At 42.4% G+C, this 25,680-nt stretch overlaps 1 protein-coding gene across 1 annotated transcript in view; it reads right to left on the bottom strand.

Moving 5' to 3' along the window:
* Positions 1 to 25,680, bottom strand: part of nphp4 (nephronophthisis 4) — a 217,666-nt gene that overhangs the window by 141,592 nt on the left and 50,394 nt on the right. The window contains exons 3-6 of the mRNA XM_070447926.1: positions 24,412 to 24,581; positions 22,103 to 22,167; positions 14,490 to 14,639; positions 6,230 to 6,366 (exon numbers count right to left, since the gene is read on the bottom strand). Coding sequence (XP_070304027.1) covers positions 6,230 to 6,366; positions 14,490 to 14,639; positions 22,103 to 22,167; positions 24,412 to 24,581 — 522 coding nt within the window. The remainder of the gene's footprint in view (positions 1 to 6,229; positions 6,367 to 14,489; positions 14,640 to 22,102; positions 22,168 to 24,411; positions 24,582 to 25,680) is intronic.

A 25,680-nucleotide genomic window follows, 5' to 3' on the forward strand; every position in this document is an offset into this window, starting at 1 on the left:
TTGAAGGTTATTTGTGTTCTGATGCTGCAGATGAAATAAGTGTGCAAGTTATTTGATTGGTTGAGTTGGGGGTTTTAGTCAGTCAGACAGAATGAGACTATAAAGTAGGACCGGAGTCTGGAGTACAGAGGATTTAATAACATGACATATTACCAGTCGTAACCATTCATACACGCTTATGTCACCCCTAAATCATGTCTTTATGTTTTGGCACAGAGATTAACTTGATGTCAAGTGCAAAATTCAGCAAATACAAACTGTGATTAATATCAAACTGTGATTAATATCAAACTGTGATTAATATCAAAGTTCAGCAAGCTGCAATGTATAGTGTTATAACACTATGAAGGCATGGGACATAACGAGTTGGGCTGAAAAGGCTGAGTCAACCCTGAATAAAATCCATATAAGAGCAATCTCAATAAGGGGTTAAGTCTCAGAGCATTCATCTGAAGAATGAAACAACTAAATTAATCTGAAATGTAAAATCAGCTAAATAATTMAATTGCTCCAGGGACTCAAAGGCTAATTKTTTTCAAAATGTTTTATTTTTACACTAATCTTAAAGATATGAGAATCTCTGTCATTGCCGTGTGCATATATAAACGCATGCTAGCATGTTCTAGCATGTGCTAGCATGTATGTGTTTGTGAGCATGCTATCATGGGTGTTTGTGCTAGTGTGTGTGTGTGTGCGAGCATGTTAGCATTTTTGTGTATGCGCATGCTAGCTTGTGCGCACGTATGCTAGCATGTTTGTATGTGAGCGCAAAACATGCTACCATATATGTGTGTCTGTGTGGCGGTGGAGGGAGATGCCCACGCTGTGGACGTTAGCTTCCTCACACCGAGGTGAGTCATCCTTCCCAGGAAACACAGTTGAACCATCATTAGCATGCTGTTGTCATCCGCCCACTCCTCTGCTCCTTAACACATTTTAACTGGCATATCGCTTCTGCTGATGAATCGCATTGCCCTCCTGGTAAAAACGCAGCCCACGATTCACTACCAGAAAATATTGAGTCACAAGTCAACCAATATAGCCAGCTTATAAAATTAGCCCACTTTTTTGTTGCTACCCTTTTCACCAGAGTATACTGCTTTAGTTAGGGTGGTTGGGGTTTCAGGAGGTACCCTATTCCCTGATTTAGTGCACTACTTTTGACCAGAGCCCATAGGGTTAAAGGTCACTTGAGATGGACAGCATTGAGTGTTCCCTGACGTTTCAAACAAACGACTCAACTTGACTAGACACTAAAATCACTGGCAGGAGAACATATTAACATAAGGAAATCTTTTAGGAGGTGGTAATGCCTATTGATCACACTCCTGGCCAGGAGGGTTCGGTCAATGGCGCCCACTCACGCCGCTTCCCTGATGCTCATTTGTTTTGACTGCTAAAGTGAGACAACACGCGCTTGAAGATGATTAAAAAGAGCCGGGTCCCAGACTGTCCCACATAGGTTCAGATGCCATTATAGATTTGAGTATTCTGCATTATAGTTGTTGATACAGAATGCTGAATCTGGACACCTGCTAACCTCAGCTCATTATTAGAAGGTTATTAGAAGGTTCAGATGTTTCCTAGAACACTCAGGTCTTCCRTTTGCATGTATTTTTTTCCTCCATTGCTCATGTTGTGTAAAACAAATACCCTTCGGTGCAATAAAGGTTTCAATAATCATAATCATCATAGAACCCAGAGGAAGGAAGAGCTATAATAAMGAAATAATAAACAGAACGTTCAGAGACTTTGTATGGGGGTGGCAGGTAGCCTAGCCATTAGAGACGCGGGCCAGCAAAGGGAGGGATCGTCGGTTTGAATCCCAGCTCCGACTGAAAAAATCTGGTGCGGAGTGAGCTMGCAAACGGAGAGTTTTGCGGGTATCATTCACTGCCCTTGAGTAAGGCACTTGCTACAATTGCTCTGGGGGCGCGGCACTGTGGCTGACCAATTACTTCAAACCGCTACGGTGTGTGTGTGTGTCTCAGGTGTTTGGGTTGTGAGCATGAACATAAGTTTCTGTTCTCTGTAAGTTAATGGGCAATAAGGTATTCTTCTTATTGAATTTTTGGGGGGAGTAATATTTTAGTTATTCTTCTAGAGAGAGATAGCGAGGGGAGATAGGCTTTATAAACGTCCAATACAGGCAGGCCTASTGTATTCAATCACACTGCTCGTTCTATAATCTGCTTTGGAAGTTGTAATGATTAAGGATAGCAGGAGTCAGTTGGCATWTGTAGAGGTGTACCGTACCCTAACCCGTCCAAGCATTCTCACAGGGCAGAAAAAGAAAACGTTTCTGAATGACGTTTTCCTTTTGGGCTCTTTCTTTGGCACATAAACAGCAGGGGCAGTCCTACTTTGAGCGTGTTTCCTTTTATTCTGGAAATGAAAAACTTTATTGAGTTTTTGCTTTGCTTCTCGCAATTGATGAGATTTGCCTAGGGGCATGCAGTTTTGCCTGCGGCACGGTGTTTGTCCTCTTGCTTCTTTTTTCTTCCGCTCCCATTTCGGTCCTTTGATCGCTCGCCAAGACATTGGATACAAACATCATGGGTCCTGACTGAGACAATGGGCCTGGCCTGATTTACTGTTCTAGGTCTAGGAGCTCTGCTGGCTGTGAAAGCATCTAGGGGTAGATTAGACAAATACAGTTTAAGTGTCCCGAAGCCTAYGGCCTATGTTCAGGAGGACCAAATAAAGAGAACACTTTGATCGACTCTCTACCCTACCTTATCACAGAGGGTTGTAAGAGCCACCGAGTTCTATGGATTCTGGATGGCTCAAGCTGCAGAATGTAAAGACAAAATAGCCTGTCAAGATAGCAGTTAGGCAAGTGTTGGCATTCTAATTGCACTACAACAAAGCCATGACATCTACAGTAGCTACAGAAAACCTAAAAAACAGATCCACAAGGCCTTTATACTGTATGCCAAGTGAAAATGTGCATTTTCAATGTTGTTTTGCTCTCAATACAATGTATTTAAGAACTGTAAAGGGAGACATTTTGGAAAGAGAAAACAAAGACTCTCTCTTCCTTCACATCCACCGTTCTCCATTTGTGCTTTAGTCTGCCTTTTACTGAGCACTTGAGGCTGATGTAGCAGGTACGGTGTCAGCATCACCTCCCAGATAGCTGGATGATCACAATCTAGCACAAGGAGTCGCACTTCTCAAAAAGGTCACACACCCGTACATACATTCGCACACAGGTATGTGCGCGCACAATCGCTAATTAAAGTCTGCCGTCACCCTCGATGCTGCATGTATTAGCACCTTCCTCAAGATGAGGTGCCGAGAGAGGCGTCAGCCCCACTGAAGTTTCACAATAGAACACATACTGAAGTCAATCTGACTGTTTTAACAAAATCCACATTACCCAGTTATGAAGACCAACAAAGGAACAAAAAGGTGTCAATGCTGAGGGAGATAATTAGTTTCTATAAAAGTGATTAATTTCATCACACCTGTCTTCCTAACTCACAAAAGGCAAAAGGAAGTATTTTTGTCCAACAGCCTTTCATTTGAGCCGTTGTGCCTCTTCTACTCTACCGGAGATGTGTTTCTCATAGTTTCATTTCAAAGTGAGCTAGGCCCAGCATGTGTAGCTTGGTAGACACCAGATTATTTTTCAACAAGACATGGTACTGTAGATAATCATGTTAAAAAAGGCTACCCCGGAGCCGCCCAAATCCCAATTGTCCAACAATCTGGATATGCACGCTCACCTGTCCAATGACATCCTTGTTAGTGTCCTTCGAGCGACAACAATAGTTAGTTTGCTTCGTATGAGACACTAATGAGAAATCCATGTACCAGTGGGTCTTTTGTTATGAGTTGTTCTGTACAGTGCAGATTGGTGCATTGACTAGCGTAAAGCACTTATAAAAAAACCTGAGAGAAATGTCAGAACTGATCAATYTATGAGTACATGAATAGCAGAGCAAAATACAGGCCTGCTAGCTTTGATTTTTAATCTCCCTCACTGTATTCAAGTTCAGAGGTTCAAACTGTACTGACGGAACACTTTCTTTATGAAGTGGAAAAGCTTCAGGTAAAATGTCGCTTTAATCTACTTAGAAGGTTACAGCCAGGTTATGCTCACCAAAGATGAACATATCGATACACTATCTTTTGTAATCCATAACGGACAAACATTCTACTAAACTGTCATTTCAGTGTGCGCACCAATGACAATGTCTGCCTGTGTCAGAGTTATGTGTGAAGGAAGATGACAGATTGAATGACCACCTATCAAACACATATCTTTAGAAGGTTTATGCCAAAATTGCCAATTTGCAAATAAATGCAAATAATACAGCACCAAAAGGCCAACGTTCTGAACAATCCAAAGTTCATGACACTATATTGCTCAGAGGGTGTACTCCAAAACCTGACCCACACTAGCACAGCCTCTAATGGCCAAGATACTACAGTGAAGCCCTTTATAAAACATAACGGTGAGACGTGCCTTATCAAAACTGCACGTGGCTCAATACTGCTCCATCAGGAGGGAACAACAGCGGGGGAAGAGGCCGTGCTGAACACTGGGGGAAGAGGCCGTGCTGAACACTGGGACAGAGATAAAGGGGACTGACAGCATCATGATATCAATTTATCAATTTTCTGCCGCACGTCACTTAAGATAGAGCAGATAGATAAATAGGACCGACACAACTGCACTGCGCACAGAATAGCGAGCGCATGGCTGCACCTGTCAAACATGGTTACGTCTCCTTAGACGAAGAGAATAGACAAGCCCTGATTTACTTTTGGTAGCTATAAAAGGACTGTGTTTGTGACAAGTTTTCAAGGGCAAAAATTTAAGGAAGGTAATTGGCAATCCGTGTTTTGTATTGAGTGAGAAATGCCTCTTGCATGTGTGTAGATCTTTGTTTTGGTCGCACTGTGTGATGCGTTGTCATCTACTTCTACATGTGGCTGCAGACGCGTTACATAGAAACAACTAGTTCTTGCAAAGATGCTGGGAAATGCTAGATGTGCGGCAGCTAAGAACCTTCTCACACTGTACAAAAAATTGACATATCTTTCTATGTTTTCTCAAATGTTTGTAGAACCACCTGCAACTGGACACAGACATTTATAATAGGCCAGGATGATACCAGTATCGCGATACTCGTTAGTATCGTGGCAAGGAAATAAAACACAAAGCGGATTTAACTTCTTTAGGAAAACAGTGAACCTTAGTTCCTTTTTTATGTCTCTATTTTGGTTTGGTCAGGGCGTGAGTTGGGGTGGGCATTCTATGTTTTGTGTTRTATGTTTTCTATTTCTGTGTGTTTGGCCGGGTGTGGTTCTCAATCAGAGGCAGCTGTCTATCGTTGTCTCTGATTGAGAACCTTACTTAGGTAGCCTTTTCCCACCTGTGTTTTGTGGGTAGTTGTTTTCTGTCTTTGTGTCTGTACCAGACAGGACTGTTTCGCTTTCGTTCTCCTATTTGTTGTTTTTGTTCGATTTGGTTTTTTGGATTAAATCATGAACACTTTAAACGCTGCACCTTGGTCCACTCTTCCTTCAGCCCACGAGAAACGTGACAGAAACAAACCTCGTTATGTTGTCATCCAGTCACATMTATTTATTTTCCAAGATATAGCACACAATATTTTACATACAGCAGGTTTTTAAAGGACCAAAGTATGGTCCTGCTTCGTGTTTTCATTTTTGCCATGGAAAAAATATTGCGAAACTGGCATCGTCACAGCCGCGATTTATAAGATACCTTTTTCTCCGAATCAAGAAGGAATACAGTACTGCCAAGAGCAGGTTAGTAGAATCTGTAGCTAGGATCTGAAAATATTCTGTTTGGAGGAATGGTCTAAGATCCCTCCCAACATCCAATCTCATAAAACAATTTTGAAAAAGGCCCAGTGTCGTTATCCTCGTAAGGGGAGGGTGCTAGAGTATTGAAAACAGGAGTGCCAATAATTTTGACCCCCATCTGTTTTGCATTTATTTTTATTACTTGTTAAACAAAATCTCTCTGAGCAAAATAAAATAACTTCACAATTTTTGGAACATACAGAATAGCTCAGTATTTGTATTTATTTTATACACAGTCTTTTTTCCTCATCTCTATCAACGCTGCCAATAATTATGGACCCCACAGTACGTCAGAAAAACTAATAATTATTGTAAACGATGACAAAAAAAGGCGCCCCATGTGAGTGGCATCATTTCCACTCGGATCACGTAACATGGTTCTTACCGTGTTGTGGCAGTCCATGCTGACATGCTGCAGCAGCTGGCTCTCAAACTTCTCCAGGGAGGGATGCAGAGAGATGGACAGCCTGTCCAGGAAGCAGGTGAGGCTCTTCACCATGTGGGGCTTCAACAGGGAATCTCCTAGAGGCAAAGTACAGGTAACTGCCAAAATAAAGGAAACACCAACATAAATAGGGCATTGGGCCTTGGCATAGATTCTACAAGTGTCTGGAACTCTATTGGAGGGATGCGACACCATTCTTCCATAATTTTGTGTTTTGTTAATGGTGGTGGAAAATGCTGTCTCAGGCACCGCTCTAGGGCAGCCCAGACCCTAAAGTGACTCTTTACACTATATAGGTTTTGTCTTCTCAGGAATTCAGCCTTCTCTGTGATGCTCTCCACATCCTGTCACACCTCTGTGAAGTTTCTGTTGTCTTTACAGTAATACTATTGGCCAACAACTCCCGAGTTGGAATCCAAACAGCTCTGATGTTATGAAAGGGACTTCATTGTCTCTTCTCTATATTTTTGACATGCTGTGGTGAGATACACTCTCAATCTTCCTCCCTCTCTCCCCCCAGAGCTATGGGCCATTGGTCTTGCTATGATCTCTCTCTCTCTCTCCACCCAGAGCTATATGGGCCATTGGTCATGCTATGGTCTCTCTCTCTCTCCACCCAGAGCTATATGGGCCATTGGTCATGCTATGGTCTCTCTCTCTCTCCACCAGAGCTATATGGGCCATTGGTCATGCTATGGTCTCTCTCTCTCCCTCTCCCCCCAGAGCTATATGGGCCATTGGTCATGCTATGGTCTCTCTCTCTCTCCCGCCAGAGCTATATGGGCCATTGGTCATGCTATGGTCTCTCTCTCTCTCCCCCCAGAGCTATATGGGCAATTGCTCATGCTATGGTTTCTCTCTCTCTCTCGCTCACTGATCATGCCTAGACTAATGCTTGTTAATGCCTTGTAACTTAAGCTTTATGCTTTGTATAATGTAATCATTCATTAATTCTAAAATATTATTAAATCTATTTGACTAAGTATTCCATTCTCAGACCCTTCTTGACATCCCTATTACCATAACTCAACTATAGTTACTTGCATATTGCTAAAACATCTTTATGGAGTCCGATAAACATTTGAATAGACTTTGTCATATTAATACATAGTCTTATTATAGGTCACATGAGGTATATACTGTATATAATATAGCCTATATGATAAATATTARTTCAATACACACACACACCATTTTAAAAGGCAATGCAGCCCCTATTTCAACGTAATTCCTGTTCTAGAGCAGCGATGCTCGTTTAGGTTTCACCTCCAAAAAATTACGAATTGGGATTGGGGAGGAGTTATAGATATCTTTGACCGAAGTCCCCACTTAGGGGATGCACTGTTGAGCACTACATCCCGAGGGGTCAGTGCTGATTGTACAGAGATTGTGACAGCTGGTTAAATGGCGTCCCTTGACAAGGCAAGAACAAGATGTATGTCAGGAGAAGTGCAGTATTATCAAAAGGAGACGTATACTTGGAATATGGAGGAGGAATGSAGGGGAAAAGAGGCAGGAGGTCGTCAGAGAAAGAGAGGGAGGAATTACAGGGAGCTTGAGTCAGTGAAAAATGGCAGGGGAAAAAGGAGATGGTTTGTTAAAGAAGAATGGTAGAAAGTGTAAGGAGAGTGAGCTGAAAACAGGAGGAGAAATGGAAGTGAATGAGGTCAAAGTATAGGAGGTGGTAGGTGTGTTGAAGTTCCTGGAGCCCGAGGCTTGCACCAAGGGTCAGGATAAATGTGAGTCTGACAGTAGGAGGCAGTTAAGAAAGTAGAGGAATATGTGTCAAGGGGGAGGGATCCTGAGAGGAGTGGTTTGAGTAGTAGATCTGTACCAGTACAGAGGGGTAGGCCAACAAGTGATTATATGTTTCAGAGAGATTGGAATTTTGCATTTATAGTAATGGTTATCAACGGTCATGCAGGGATGGAACGTAAGTCACAGAAAATAGAGGTTGTGGTGGCAGCTGCAGAGGTATTTGGGTGTGCGAGACTTGACATCAGAAAAGTTACACGGTGTGTTAAGTGGTGGTGTCCCATCCTTTCAGGCTGTTGGCCTGAAGTAGGACTAAATAGATTGAAATAGTGGAGTAGGGTGAGTGTAGTAGATGGTAGGGTATTTGTTTATTTTTTTAAAGAAAAAAATTAAGCAAAGTATAAGGGAGTTATACTCCAGTCTAGTAGGTGGCAGTAATGCAACATTTATTGGATGCAAACCGCTGTTTAACCTCAAAGAATGGATTGGGAAGGAACGTCGAGGGATTTCCACGTGGAGTGGAGAAACATCAACAATTAGGGCATTAACAGCTGTGAGTGTAGGGAGCTAGCATGCCAACCTCATCTAGTTAGCTAATATTATCGTGTGTTGCCGTTTTTGTTAACTACACTGTTTCCAAAAGATAATCCTGCTAGCTAGGCTATGGCTGGTTCTGGATCTATCATAAGCATTTGGGGAAAACTTTGCCAGATGAAAAACAGTATCTTTCACTTCGCCATCTATTGTGATCTCCAAAGTTTTGGCATTTTCCATAAATTGCGGCCTCAAATCCGACATAGAAATAATGAAGATGAAGCTCAGGTAATATGGATAATAGGGATGTAAGAATTCACTGATACGCATCGGTCCCAGGTTCAAAAAGACATGAGTGCATCGGTCCATTGGAGCCCAAACCAATCCAAATTAAGCATGCTTTGGTCAGAAAACCAATTCTAACATTATGAATCACGGTTTCACAAATGATTTTTTAGGTAGGCCTATCCCTGTTCTAATAGCTATTCGTACATCTGCGCAACACTTTCAACATTCAGATGCTTTTAAAATGGCTTTTGTAATGTCAAATCCTAGGCTTTATTAGTTGAGTGACAACCGATGGAATTTGCTTGGTCATTGTCACCAAATGCGCTGTAGAAAATTGTGTTTTACAGTAGTTGTGTAGCCTACCGGAGTGGACGCAACTCACATCCAACTGCTGATTGGGGTTTTCAATCATTCCGATTTTATTTAGATTGCTCAGGATCACCATAATAAATAGTTTTGCTTTAACTTGTCAGTGTATTTGGTCATTTTTACATGAACTGTGTAATTTAATAAAGGACAGAAATATTTCTTGCGAGCAGTGCATGGTCGCATTCATTGGTCAGAGCAGGAGAAGCGCGCCATGAAATTCCAAACGGTCTAAACCATTGGCTTTTGAGACTAGATTACAAATCCAAAGCTGCATTACATTAATTGTCTAAATGCCATGCTACTTTCTAAAGATAAATATTGACATAGTACTAGCTAAAAACATTTATCTACAAAAACGACAAGTTAATCAGTGGGTGATGGTGATTTCAGATAGAAATTGCCCCCAACCATGATAGTGGGTGGTAGATGCTCTGTCTGCCCTTTTGGTTCAGCTCAGGTGCACACATGCACAAACATGGCCACTCAGTTTAGAGAAGTAATTTCAGACAGATCCAGCTTAGAGGGCCATCCCATCATCAGCATATATTCATTTAAAATGACAAATGTTTTCATGCAAAACATTTGCGGATCGAATCATATCACATCAATTCGTACCCTTAAACTGATTTGCACCGAATCGTTTCAAACTAAAACAAACCGTTCCTGTATCGGAATCCATGTATCTAGATGCGTATCGAATCGTTCATGAAAGGAGAGATGCACATCCCTAATGGATAACTATTGAAAAGTTTAGAGACATGCGTTGTTCTACATTGTAATGGACACGGTGCAACCTTTGGTAGTTAGGCTGTTGGCAGGCCTCAGCTGCAGTACAGCAAAGTGAAATCCGCCCATGCTCATGGTTCTCACAGGGGAAGTGAAATGATAGGCTGCAATGACTTTGCTCATGACATGTAACAACACCGAGAGCATCGGACACGAAACACCAATACAAATGTAACAACAGCTAAACAAAATAGATAAACAAGTTCCTTGAATTTTCTTTTGCTGGTGCCTTTTCATTATAGGACGGACACTTGTGGTTTCAAGCGGCACCAATCAAAGTAGTGCAGCGTCAAAACCACATATCTTGGGGTGATATTAGTTTGCACCCTTTATTTTAATTTGCTCCATGGCTCAGGCGGCCAATTCGACCCAAGGCTGTTTGTCTCAGCTCAGTTGCGGAGTGGAAGAACTCTGCAGCTGTTTCTGAATAATAAACAATGCCATGCTGGTGAGWGGTAACATTCAAATAAAATCCAGCAATGAAACCAAACGTTGTCTCAAAGGGAAACACACATCATTGACACAGATACCCATGAATATCCCACTTCGGGTTTCCCACTTCAAACTCAAATATATACTTTGACAAAAAAAGTGACTTATTGACTTAAATCATTGTGCGACAAAAATGGTAAAGCTCCAGGCATTGTCTTTCAGTTAAAAAAAGGAATTTCTGCTGGTACTTTAAACCTCCTATGCTCCTTTGAGTCCCCTCTTTCAAAGTCACTGAGATCTCATGGTAGCCAACATAATGGACAACTGAGCATTTTTATACATGACCCAAAGTATGATGGGATGTTAATTGCTTAATTAACTCAGAAACCACACCTGTTTGGAAGCACCTGCTTTCAATATTTTCAATGGACACTTATATCCCTCACTAGCTTTAAGCACCAGCTGTCAGAGCAGCTCACCGATTACTGCACCTGTACATAGCCCTATATCTATAATTTAGCCCAAACAACTACCTCTTCCCCTACAGTATTTATTTATGTATAAATTTTGCTCCTTTGCACCCCATTATTTCTATTTCACACATTCTTCCACTGCAAATCTACCATTTGTGTTTTACTTGCTATATTGTATTTACCTCGCCACCATGGCCTTTTTTTTGCCTTTACCTCCCTTATCTCACCTCATTTGCTCACATTGTATATAGACTTTTTTTCCTACTGTATTATTGACTGTATGTTTTGTTTATTCCATGTGTAACTCTGTGTTGTTGTATGTGTCGAATTGCTATGCTTTATCTTGGCCAGGTCGCAGTTGCAAATGAGAACTTGTTCTTAACTAGCCTACCTGGTTAAATAAAGGTGAAATAAAAATGTATTTAAAAAAATATATATAACTCAAGTGTTTCCCTTTATTTTGGCAGTTAACTGTAGCTACATGGAATCAAGTATAACAGTGACTCTCCATTTTAATTTAATCATGTTTAATGAAGTTCCTGTTAGCCAGAGCTGACTTTATGTACAATTAAGTCTGTGTCGGTCCTCATACTCATGTTCACAAAATGGATGTTTGGGGTATATTTGAAACTTGTTTGTTCTCGGTTTGAAGGACTCCAATGCTAGGATATCTGCACTGTTGAACTGGTACACAAACAGTACATCTCATTGATAAGACAGAGCATGCCCTGATGTCCTATGTGCAAAGTATACAGTCGTGYCCAAAGGTTTTGAGAATGACACAATATTAATTTTCACAAAGTTTGCTGCTTCAGTGTCTTTAGATATTTTTGTCAGATGTTACTATGGAATACTGAAGTATAATTACAAGCATTTCATAAGTGTCAAAGGCTTTTATTGACATCTACATGAAGTTGATGCAAAGAGTCAATATTTGCAGTGTTGACCCTTCTTTTTCAAGACCTCTGCAATCTGCCCTGGCATGCTGTCAATTAACTTCTGGGCCACATCCTGACTGAATGCAGCCCATTCTTGCATAATCAATGCTTGGAGTTTGTCAGAATATGTGGGTTTTTGTTTGTCCACCCGCCTCTTGAGGATTGACCACAAGTTCTCAATGGGATTAAGGTCTGGGGAGTTTCCTGGCCATGGACCCAAAATATKGATGTTTTGTTCCCCGAGCCACTTAGTTATCACTTTTGCCTTATGGCAAGGTGCTCCGTCATGCTGGAAAAGGCATTGTTCGTCACCAAACTGTTCATGGATGGTTGGGAGAAGTTGCTCTCGGAGGATGTGTTGGTACCATTCTTTATTCATGGCTGTGTTCTTAGGCAAAATTGTGAGTGAGCCCACTCCCATGACTGAGAAGCAACCCCACACATGAATGGTTTCAGGATGCTTTACTGTTGGCATAACACAGGACTGATGGTAGTGCTCACCTTGTCTTCTCCGGACAAGCTTTTGTCCGGATGCCCCAAACAATCGGAAAGGGGATTCATCAGAGAAAATTACTTTACCCCAGTCCTCAGCAGTCCAATCCCTGTACCTTTTGCAGAATATCAGTCTGTCCCTGATGTTTTTCCCTGGAGAGAAGTGGCTTCTTTGCTGCCCTTCTTGACACCAGGCCATCCTCCAAAAGTCTTCGCCTCACTGTGCGTGCAGATGCACTCACACCTGCCTGCTGCCATTCCTAAGCAAGCTCTGTACTGGTGGTGCACCGATCCCGCAGCTGAATCAACTTTAGGAGATGGTCCTGGCGCTTGCTGGACTTTCTTGGGCGCCCTGAAGTCTTCTTCACAACAATTGAACCGCTCTCCTTGAAGTTCTTGAAGATCCGATAAATGGTTGATTTAGGTGCAATCTTACTGGCAGCAATATCCTTGCCTGTGAAGCCCTTTTTGTGCAAAGCAATGATGACGGCAAGTGTTTCCTTGCAGGTAACCATGGTTGACAGAGGAAAAACAATGATTCCAAGCACCACCCTCCTTTTGAAGCTTTCAGTCTGTTATTCGAACTCAATCAGCATGACAGAGTGATCTCCGGCCTTGTCAAGACTCACACCTGTGTTAACGAGAGAATCACTGACATGTCAGCTGGTCCTTTTGTGGCAGTCCTGAAATGCAATGGAAATGTTTTTGGGGGATTCAGTTCATTTGCATGGCAAAGAGGGACTTTGCAATTAATCTGATCACTCTTCATAACATTCTGGAGTATATGCAAATTGCCATCATACAAACTGAGGCCGCAGACTTTGTGAAAATTAATATTTGTGTCATTGTCAAAACTTTTGGCCACGACTGTAGTGTGGACCCACAGCTTCATTCTTTGTAATGCGTTTCTAAAGAGTTTACTTTGCCACGGGTAGCTGCATACGCACCACAGCTACAGCTGAATCACTTGCCCATCGATTGAACTAAGCCAACAGTGTCGGCCCTGAACTATTTATGAGATTGGCCTGAGTACCAGTGCCTAAGATCCCACAACTCAGGTTCTGTCTGGAATGTGGATCCATATTGGAGGTAAAACACTAGTTAAAAAAATTAAAAATTAAAAAAGTATGAGGGACAATGGATAAGCTGTGATTGTCAGTGAAGCTGCTTGCCGCCGTGTACTACAGCAATCACCTCTTTCAAACACCTCAGATACCAAATCTCGGGTGATTATACTCGTCTCCAGTACAAAGCGGCAGCGAATGTGAATGAACTAAATGCAGGTCCAACATCCAGACAGTGGCAGCTTACTGTAGGTCGGTATGCTTATAGACCCAGAACAGGAAAGGGAGGATTAAGCTACCAAAAATCTTCCACGGACTCATCTTATAATAAACCCCACACTGTCAAACGGCATTACTGTACATCCTTGTATAAACTTGGTTTTACGCAACATTTCAACTTTGGAGGATGATTTTTTTTAAAGTGTGTTGAGAGATAGCCTCCTTGAGAAATCCTGTGAAGACAACTACCTACGTCACAAAAGATGAAATGAGAACGCTGTTGCGAAATCCTCCCGCTGTCGAACATAGTGGGCCGAATGGAGAACGCATTTCAAATCATTCCATTTTGAGTGTGTGACTTTCGATTAACGCCCAAATGAGAGCAGCTGATTMTCTATTAAATGTTTACATTCCCAGCGCCTCTGATTAGTTTTTTCAATTTGGAGACGGTGCTAAGTGGTTGAAGGATTACCTCCAGATTGCACTATGGGATTCTTTCAAATGGCTTTACTGAGGTGTTTTTCAGTCAAATATTTATATAAATTCAGCAGAAGATTACATTACAAAAGCTTTTAAAATGAGTTTGAACTAAGGTAAGCAAATGCATTACTGGATTAACAAAGGAACTGTCGGTAGTTTTATTTTTGTTAATCAGTTTTTATTTTTGTTTTCCGGTTTGATGTTTTGTTAGTTGGTGTGCGGAAATCCTCAAAATATATTGGCCCGCCAAGTTACAACATCACATATATTGAGACGTGACATAGCTTGACAATGGGCCGCCTACTGCAAATAACAACAATGTTAACTGTATGAGGGAAACACTGGCCTGCGGTTTCCACTGTAGTCTTACCAGTAGGGGAGGGCGTAACCCCAGGGATGTTCTCATCTCCAGACACCAGCATGTTCTGGGGAAAGAGGTGCATGGCAGGGGCTAGAGCAGGGTGAGGCTTCAAGCTGCACACCAAATGAGCACCATCGATGGGCGTCAACAGCTTGTTCTCTACACAGACAGAAAAAACACACAAAAGGAATATTGATTAAAACAATGTGTTATCGCAAGAACTTTCATATTACTGGCAATGTCACCAGAGGACTTAATGTTCCGCCACTCTGTAAATTAATATATGATTCCAATCAGCTTTATAGGGGACATGGAGTATTGCCTGTCACGCGCTCCTCACAAACAACTGTCACTCGTCCTGCCGGTGTTAAATAGGCTGCTGTTCAATATCTAAATATTCTATTTGGCTGCCGAGACCCAGGTCCACACTCCATCACGTTGGGGGGCTGTTTGCAGGCGAACCTGGGCATGTGGTTTGCGAAATGACAGCGTGGAAAAGCATTCCRTCGTCCCCGGAGAGGATATGAAAGAGGAGCGCGGGCGGCTGCTTAGGAAATGGCTCTGTGATGTGAGGGACGGGTTGACAAGTCGATTCTTCAAACAGTCATCCAATGAAAAACCCGGCCCCATGATGCTTTTCATCAACACACAGTCGACAGTGTTGAGCAACAACCTGAGAAAGGCTGCACAGTGAATTTCATGGGTTCTGTGTGTTCAGCAGTACATCCCAGGATCTCTGCCGTGGAATGAGTGGTAATCGCTCACTCTGACAGCTCTGATAATTACATCTTCAAAGGAGACAGTGATGATCATTAATCGAAGCTCTATTCACTCCCAGTGACCGCCTCTTTATCAGGTTGACAGTGATGATGTATTTGGGAAGCGCCTCCCAATAGGACATTTGGAAAGGTTAATAGGGTTAACTGATGACGGGTTGGTTTATATTCAATTCAATAATCAATGTAAACATGGGGGGGGCAGGTGGGAGTGACAGTGTGTTACACCTCCATGGCATCATACATCTCCCCTGAGTGGTACACTACGTCACCAAAAGTATTAGGACACCCCTTCAAATTAGTGGATTCGGCTATTTCAGTACACACCCATTGCTGACAGGTGTATAAAATCAAGCACACAGCCATAAAATCTCCATAGACAAACATTGGCAGTAGAATGGCCTTACTGAAGAGCTCAATCAACATGGCACCGTCATAGGATGCCACCTTTCCAACAAGTCAGTTTGGCAAATTTCTGCCCTGCTAGAGCTGCCCCGGTCAACTGTAAGTGCTGTTATTGTGAAGTGGAAACGTCTAGGAGCAACAGCGGCTCAGCAGCGAAGTGGTAGACCACACAAGCTCACAGAACGGGACCGCCGAGTGCTTAAGCGCATAAAAATCGTCCGTCCTTGGATGCAAGACTCACTACCGAGTTCCAACCTGCCTCTGGAAGCAACGTTGGCACAATAACTATTCGTCAGGAGCTTCATGAAATGGGTTTCCATGGCCGATCAGCCGCACACAAGCCTAAGATCACCATGCCCAATGCCAAGCGTCAGCTGGAGTTGTGTATAGCTTGCCGACTCTGGAGCAGTGGAAAKGCGTTCTCTGGAGTGATGAATCACGCTTCACCATCTGGCAGTCTGACAAACAAATCTGGGTTTGGCAGATGCCAGAAGAACGCTACCTGCCCCAATGCATAGTGCCAACTGTAAAGTTTGGTGGAGGAGGAATAATGGCCTGGGGTTGTTTTTCATGGTTCGGGCTAGGCCCCTTAGTTCCGGTGAAGGGAAATCTTAATGCTAAAGCATACAATGAAATTCTAGACAATGCTGTGCTTCTAAATTTGTGGCAAAAGTTTAGGGAAGGCCCTTTCCTGTTTCACCATGACATTGCCCCCGTGCACAAAGCGAGGTCCATACAGAAATGGTTTGTCGAGATCGGTGTGGAAGAACTTGACTGGCCTGCACAGAGCCCTGACCTCAACCCCACTGAACACCTTTGGGATGAATTGGAATGCCAACWGCGAGCCAGGCCTAATCGTCCAACATCAGTGCCCGACCTCACTAATGCTCGTGGCTGAATGGAAGCAAGTCCCCGCAGCAATGTTCCAACATCTAGTGGAAAGCCCTCCCAGAAGAGAGGAAGCTGTTATAGCAGCAAAGGGGGGACCAACTTCATATTAATGCCCATGATATTGGAATGAAATGTTCAACGAGCACTTTTGGTCGTGTAGTTTGTTTGATTAGGGCTCATTCAAACCTGGTATACAGTTGTTTCCTGTGTGACACCATTGTTGTGCAAATGTGCAGGTACGCTACTTTGGGTTAATTTCACATCCATCAATTCCATCTTTACAATGTGAAACTGTACTGGATGGATGTTCATTTAAAATGCTCTCACTGTGCAGTCATATTATAATTTTGTCTTTTCCAATCCCAGCAACAGGGCCCAGGGGTCCAACCATAGCTCCAAGTGGAGGTTGGTACAATGTTGTAGGAGGGTAGGAGCCTTGGAGGATTAATTTCCAATATATGTCCACAATCCAATATATCTATATCAGCAGCAGGCAGCTTTAAGCCATTCCTATAGGCCTCAGAACCTTCAAAGCCAATGATAGGGATTTCAGAGTTAAAGCGGTGAAAAAAGAGGAGGAATATATCCCTGTTTCCCCGAACCGTCTCACCCCAACCTTTAACTTCCTCTGACAGGCGGCTGCTCGCAAATTCACTTCATCAGGGGAAAACTGCTTAACTCAAAATGGTGCACTCAAATGTGATAAAAAAGTGAACAGAACACTCAAACATGGTTTGAGGACGTCATTGAAGCCACAGCTACACTTGCTGCGCGGCAATTTCAGCGTACGGCAGTGCTTTCATGGAAAACTGGCTCTTGCTGTAGTGGTAAAAAAAAAATATGTAGGCGTAAAAATGAAACATTCAAAGCATCTAGCTAGCTGAACACAGATGGGCGCACAGGTGTCGAGATCTCTAACTTTTTCATCATTTATTTCATATTATTCATAATGCATCAAGCTTGCCTCTCTGATGCAGCACATGGATTAGGGACTCCAGAAATTCTTCAAGCAGACATCTTGGTACCTACGTGTCAGGCGAGCAAACTTGGCAGGAGATGAAGCGGAGGTAAAAATGGAAAGGTAGATCAGCAGCATCAGAGGGCTGGTGGATTTCCACGGGTGACGGGGAAGAAACTGCGTAATAATCAAGATGAATACCAGATGGACTCCATGTGAAAAGAGGGGCTTTATGGGCAAAGTCAGACACTGTTGCATTGATTCAGGCTATTCAAAAGGAGAAACAAAATAGCAGATTCCGGTAGAGTAGCAATGATGGCTCAACCGAATCCTTTCAGTACAGTGGTCATTAAAACAACATATATTTTACATTTCAGCCCTACATTCAACCCTGCATCGATTGAGTTTCCGCAATGATGACAAGCTAAAACCCAAAGCACTTTCCAATCCGTGGCAGCAGTGGATTTCAATACGGTAATGTGAACACAATGTAGTCTCACTGCACCAAGGAGCACTGTGCCATCTGGTTGCCCCCCATTTCCAGAGTGGGCCCCAGAGCAGCCCATTCTCCCCCCTCTCTTTCTCCCCCTCTGCCTCCCTTCCTTCTCATACTCTGCTTCCCTCCCGGTCAGTCTGGGATTGGGGCTTAGGTAAGCCATAAAGTAACCATCTCCTCCATGATCCCTCTACCCCCCAAGGTCAGTCAAGGAGAAGAGCTTCAGTGGGCCACAGAGCGACCCCATATCTTCCTTCCCCACCCCCTTCTCTCGTTTCCCCAGGTGGCACCGGCAGAGGGGCTTAGGTGGCGGCTGGCCGGGGCTCGGCAGGAGAACACAGACTGAGGAGGCTGGCAAGCAGAGCAGCACAGAGGCTCCCTTGGTTGCCACGGTCCCTGTCCCCCCTCCTCCTGGCATTGAATAACCCCTACCCCAGGCACTCTACCTGGCATGCTGGGCACACACACGTGCAACGTGATCATGCACCCAGACGCAAACACACAGTGCTGATTTGGCAGGCTGACTGGAGGGGCCCCATGTGAAGAGCCCTGCACAGGCATGAATCTTAATGCACGAGCCCTATCCATGCCTGTGACGTTCAGGCCCTATCCTACCCAGGTCCGATTTCTTTTGACAAATTTAAGACCCGGCCCGAAAATCTGAAATAACTTCCTTCGTTAGTATCCATTAGCTACTCGTCTCGTTCTGTCCTCCCCCTCCCTGTGTGCTCTGCTACTGTGTGAGTATCCATAGCAACAGCCCCGCCTTGGCCTGCTCAATGACGAGAGATAACTGTTAACTAGCTACTTTTCGTCACCCTAAACTCCGGAAAATTATTATTTTCTGTGAAATCATTTCTTCTGTCGACTCTGACAATGTTGTGGTATTATATTTGATAAGGCTGAAGCACTTCTGACACCATGTTATGATCTTAGTAAYATATCACTGTAGGCTATTGCTCAGCAGAGCACGAGCAAATGGCTCAGATTCAAAATGTTAGTGTTCAATTTAGTGATACCCAAGACCTGCCCGTACACTAGTAATTGATGAAAAAAACTGGCCGTAACCTGATGTATAGTGTCGGGGCCGTCGGCCTCGGACCGGGTAGCAGAGCTCTACCCAGGTGTAGACTGTGCACTCCAGACCCGTCTTCCTGTATGTATGTCTGTCTGTCTCTATCGGGATGAGTAGATGATTAGGCAGGAGTGGAGGCTAGATTGAGGAGTACACACTAGAGGAGAAGTGAGAGGTCTACTGGAGGGCATTGGACTCAAAATCCTGGCTCAGTGGGAAGAAAATACCACATAGTATACCACAAGTAACTAATGTTGAAGCAATGCCTCTTTCGAACTCTCTTCATTTCACAGCACGTCCTCTTCGAGGTAAACAACACTTTTCTTCAAGTGTGAAGAAGAAAATATGCTCTCTTCCAACGAATAGCAGATGAAGCTCTTCCTCAAGAGAACAGGACAATACACGATTGCTGGCCTTCGGCTCCAGAAATAAGTCTCCATTCTGAAAATTAATAGGGTTTCCTTTGTTTGGTCTTGTTATCCAAAGCAGCAAGGTAAACAGCTGTCCTCCTCCTGCCGTGTGTGTGAGGAAGAGAGATGCCTGAACATGAAAGCACGCATCGTCGACACGGCCTGAGTGAAAACAAAAAAGGCATCCTACCCCCCAACAGACACTATTTTAATAATTAAATGTACACAAAAGTCCATTTGAGAGAAAGATGCCTTTCCAATATTCATGTGACAAGATAGCAAACACTGCTCCTTTGGATTACAGATGTAGGATCTTAATTTGATCACACTGTTGCAGGAGAACCTTCCTGCAATACAGGATATTTAAAACTTTGTATATTTAAGGTTTAAAAAAAGCTTCTGAAGATTTCAATTTTCAGACTAGATTTTCCCTAAAATTTTAGCAACCCCTAAAAATGTTTAATTTTAATCCACATTTCCTGCTGCTGCAGGATTACTTTCCTGCTGTAGCAAACTGGCTCAAATTAAGATTCTACCTCTGTATGTTGTTATTCATACATGAGCACAGGGGTTCCCAAACTTTTTTGGACCACGGCCCCATTTAGAGATTAAAAAATAATGCGACAACCACCATGTAAAAAAAGTTTTGTAATCAATACAATGTTTCCTGTTTTCATTGAGGCTACGAGTATTACAAATCAGTCTGACCGTACATTTGACAGCATTTCAATCTGAAGGAAGTATGGTTTGAAGTGACAAATGCATCAGAAAGGCATTGGGAAGTTCAGAAGATCATCACGCAATAATTTTGTATGATCTTCTGTATAATCAAATCAAATGTATTTATAAAGCCATTTTCTACATCAACAGATGTCACAAAGTGCTTATACAGAAACCCAGCCTCAAACCCCAATCAGCAAGCAATGCAGATGTAGAAGCACAGTGGCTAGGGAAAACTCCCTAGAGAGGCAGGAACCTAGGAAGGAACCAGGATCTGAGGAGTGGCCAGTCCTCTTCTGGCTGTGCCGGGTGGAGATTAGAAGAGTACATGGCCGTTAAGGCTAGATTGTTCTTCAAGATGTCCAAACATTTATACATGACCAGCAGGGTCAAATAATAATCACAGTGGTTTTAGAGAGTGCAATAGGTATAAGAATGATTAATTCCCCCCCAGTCTGATTTAGTGCCTATTCTTGTCCACTCTGTTCTAATGAGTTCTGTGCAGCTTATGGCATTGTAGAGGGAAACAGACACATGCGTGTTCCTGAGAGTCTTATCCTTCAGTGATGGGGTCATACTATTTTGTAGCTTAAACCGTTCAAAAGATAGAACCACTTTTGTAGTAAGAAAACAGAAATTGCTCTGTTTATTACAACCACATCTAGTGGCTACCGAGGTTATATGAACCAAGCATAAAAAAACATTTTTTACAGTTTCTCTTGTGACCCCCTTTTCAAATCCGGTGACTCAACATGGGGTCACAACCGCTAGTTTGGGAAACACTGCATTAGTAAATTGTACTTGGCAATTCTTTGCATTACATTGGTATTATTCTGTCACTGTAAGGCCTTTTTTCATATTCATAGGAATGACATTCCTGAAGGGCCTGAAATTAGCTCTATAGCAACAGAGTGGCTGGTGAATGTTTTTGGAGCAAATAGTCCATTTCAGGCCACAGACTAAGTGTAGGCTATAATATGGAAGATACAGCATCTTCTTGTTGATAGTGTATACTGCACCCAGTGGAATAAAATGTTAACACAATTAAATATTGCACAGCTGAATAAGGTAGGCCTATTCTAACATGGTTCAAARTTAAGATTTGGTTAACACACGCTAAAGTTGTGTTCACTCCATTTGAATTGGCTGAGATGGTTGTGGCTCACTAGACTTACTAAATGTTAGGGTTGTGATACCAGTATCGCAATATTTTTCCCATGGCAAAGATGAAAACACAAAGCAGACTAAACTCTTTGGTCCTTTAAAAACCTGCTGTATGTAAAATATTGTGTGCTATATCTTGGAAAATAAATAAATGTGACTCTGGATGACAACATAATGAGGTTTGTTTCCAATATTAGGGCTGTTTTCCTAAACAAGTTAAAAGGGCTTTGTGTTTTGTTTACTTGCCACGATACTAACAAGTATCGCGATAGTGGTATTGTCCCGGCCCGACTAAATATGATACATCTAATCAGACAGTGGCACCGCCTTTCCCAATTAAGAAAGCTTTGTCATTGGCACTCAGGCGCTGAGATCTTTATTAAACACAGCAGACAAAACACGGTGTAATTATAAATCAACACAATTGGGGCCCACTACACTTGGATTAGAGTGTGTCTGCAAGGGTTCCTCGGAGACTCAATGTTGACATCAACTAGTTGAATTGAATTGCAAAGCGGACCGCAGCGTTTCTGAGGCGGTCATAAGATCTAGCTTAGTGTATCGCCTGTGTGTGTCAAATGGCATCCTATTCCCTTTATAGTGCACATCTGGACCAGGCCCCATAACAAGTAGTGCACTATAAAGGGAACAGGGTGCCATTTGAGACGCACCCTTAGTGGTTGTTGTACAGTGCGCTGTTGTAAGAGAGCATATAAAAGACACTTACGCTCTATAGGGTCCCTCACTAGTGGATGGAGTAGGGTCCTTGGTGTTCCGTGGTACAAACTTAGCCTAGGGACAACAACAAAAATGACGTTGAGAATCAATCAAGACAAGATGGACAAAGAGTGAATCACAATAGACACTGATACATTTTCTTAGAATAGCTTCTTGTGTGTCTATTATACGTTTTTCAGCTTTATCTGTGGATGTTAGATGACTAAGACAGGTGTCACATTAAACACAAAGTGCAAGGCACTTCTCTGTCTGTAAAGTCAGGCTATGTGCAYGAGGCAGGAGCATTGGAAAGTTCAAATCATTTGAACATGGCGCTTGGGCTGGGCGATATGGCCCAAAAATCATATCTGGATTTTTTCAAACTTATTGGCGATTCATGACATACAGTACCAGTCAAAAGTTTGGACACACCAACTCATTCCAGAGTTTTACTTTATTTTTACTATTTTCTACATTGTAGAATAACAGTGAAGACATCAAAACTATGAAATAACACATATGGAATTATGTAGTAACCAAATAAAGTGTTAAACAAATCTAAATATATTTATATTTTAGATTCTAAAAATAGCCACTATTTGCCTTGATGGCAGCTTTGCACACTCTTGGCATTCTCTCAACCAGCTTCATGAGGTAGTCACCTGGAATGTATTTCAATTAACAGGTGTACCTTGTTCAAAGTCAATTTGTGCAATTTCTTTCCTTCTTAATGCGTTTGAGCCAATCGGTTGTGACAAAGTAGGGGTGGTATACAGAAGCTAGCCCTATTTGGTAAAAGACCAAATCCATATTATGGCAAGAACAGCTGAAATAAGCAAAGAGAAACGACAATCCATCATTACTTTAAGACAAAGGTCAGTCAATGCGGAAAATTGAGATTTTTTTCAGTTTCTTCAAGTGCAGTCGCAAAAACTATCAAACTGGCTCTTATGAAGACTGCCACAGGAAAGGAAGACCCAGAGTTACATCTGCTGAAGAGGATAAGTTCATTAGAGTTAACTGCACCCCAAATAAATGCTTCACAGAGTTCAAGTAACAGACACATCTCAACATCAACTGTTCAAAGGAGACTGCATAAATCAGTSCTTCATGGTCAAATTCCTGCAAAGAAACAAACCACTACTAAAGGACACCAATAAGAAGAAGAAACTTGCTTGGACCAAGAAACATGAGCAATGGACATTATTTTCCAGAATCAATGTTCATTGATACTCCTGTTTTGGTGGTGTCTGCTCTCTGCACAATTTGAGTAGTTGAGACAAAAAAAGGGTATCGTTAGAAAAGTTAACTTCTCTTTTACAGTAAAATAATGTCTCAATGTGTTTCAGTGTCCATATGACCCATTCTGTTGGATCAAACCTCAAATGCAAATAGCAAGTTGAAACCGCTTGTCGGAGAGGAAGATGTGATCTTTCAACTTTGTTGGCCTGAGGGGCTTTGTGTCTGTGTAACACAGAGGAAGAGGCAAAGCAAAGAGTGAGCTAAAATCTGTCCAAAATAAGGCCAATGCGTTTCTATGGGGTTATTTTGGACCTAAGCTTGTTGACTGCCTTTCCGCCTTTGGGACAACTCCCATTGTTAGGGCGGAGACGTGCATCTTGTCATTATATACAGATCTCTGTTGTAAATGGGAAGGTGCACATAGCACATAGGACCGAAAGAGACGAGACCAAAAATACAACACGAGAACAAGCAGACAACCACTCATAAAAAAGAAAAATAACAAAACCTTGATTCTCATTAAAACATACATTTAGAATTAATTAAATACATCGCTCAGCCCTACTCGGAGCCCCCAAATACTCTTGGCACGTGACACTGATATAAATGCCACCCTTCAGAGCCTATGCTCCTCCTCCATAGGAAAACCAATGGCTGGCCCAATGCTGTTGATGCAAATGTAATGCGAAACTCTCTAAGGCTAATAGAGGTACAAGTATACAATAATAATACAAGTATTATACCTGTCGGTTTAAAGTGTTACACAACATTAAATAGACCTATTTCCTACAAGGAAAAGTACACTGGATTTTTCTTCACTCAATGACAGAAGGGGTCTTGATTCAGTATCAATCAATTCAGGAATCAAATATTTTTCTATTGTTGAATTTACATTTAAATTCATCTTTCTTCATGTGCTAAATTGATGGTGAATTGACCTCAACCCTGTAGTGGTCTAGACCACAGACTAACTACGAGTTGATAATCTCCCATGATAATCCTTCACATGGCTCTTGATGGGAAAATTCTGAGACTGTAATTAAGGTGTGTGTTGTGTATCGGGACATAGATAATCACCTTCTGTCCCCCTCGGTGGCCTGAGGTCCTGTCATGCTGGAAAAGAGGTGCAGGATGGTGAAGCCGCACCCCAGTGCATGCTGGGAGCCGTCTGCCCTGGGCTGTAACGCCACCAGCTCCACCACGGCCACCACGCTTGGCAGACGCAGAGAGGTGTGGAGGTACACCACCTTCAATGGAACACACACAGGACAAGATATGATTGAATGAGTGAGTGCCAAGATCATTAGTATTGAGGTTAAACAGTGGGGTACGCAAAGAAAACAGACGGGCACAATTTATCATGAACTACAACACCACAAGGTAAAAGAAAAGTGAGCTAGTACCGAGCGATAAATGCATTTTGAGGACCGTTCAGTTACATTTTTTAATAATCTATCACGGTTTTCGATTTAGTTTCAATAAAATAAAATACACAATTAAAAGTCCTATGACGGTATTATCCATAATTTATTATATAATATCAGTTGTGTATATTAGATTTGCTTTATTTGCTGACTTTATTTCATTCCAGGTCATCATCTCATCTCTATAAAGCTGCTGCCTATGCTGTCTGACAAAATCAATATTTTAGTAGTTCTTCAAAATAAATAAGGTATATTTTGGACTGCTAAATACCAACGATAAATCACTTCGATCATGCATTTTCAGGTAGAGATACCTCAAAGCAACTGCTCTCTATCCCTCTCGATCGTGCATTCTTCAGTCTCCCTCTCCATGTCTGCCCCACACTAAACTAACGTAGCAGGCGTAATAGAAACACACAGACCAGACAAGTAGTCCCGCAATGGATTATGGTCATTGTAATTAATTACCTCGGTTTCTGCGCTAAACTACTTTGCTGGTGACATGACATGCTTTGCTGGTGACACTGTCTGTGATTTATTTAGAATTCAAGGCACACTTAACCAGCATGGCTACCACAGCATTCTGCAGCGATACGCCATCCCATCTGGTTTGCTCTTAGTGGGACTATAATTTGTTTTTCAATGACCCAACACATCTCCAGGCTGTGTAAGGGCTATTTGACCAAGAAGGAGAGTGATGGAGTGCTGCATCAGATGATCTGGCCTCCACAATCACCTGACCTCAACCCAATTGAAATGGTTTGGGATGAGTTGGACCACAGAGTGAAGGAAAAGCAGCCAACAATTGCTCAGCATATGTGGGAACTCCATCAAGACTGTTGGAAAAGCATTCTAGGTGAAGCTGGTTGAGAGAATGCCAAGAGTGTGCAAAGCTGTCATCAAGACAATTGGTGGCTACTTT

Source organism: Salvelinus sp. IW2-2015, linkage group LG17 (genome assembly GCF_002910315.2).
Source record: "Salvelinus sp. IW2-2015 linkage group LG17, ASM291031v2, whole genome shotgun sequence".
NCBI lineage: Eukaryota > Metazoa > Chordata > Actinopteri > Salmoniformes > Salmonidae > Salvelinus > Salvelinus sp. IW2-2015.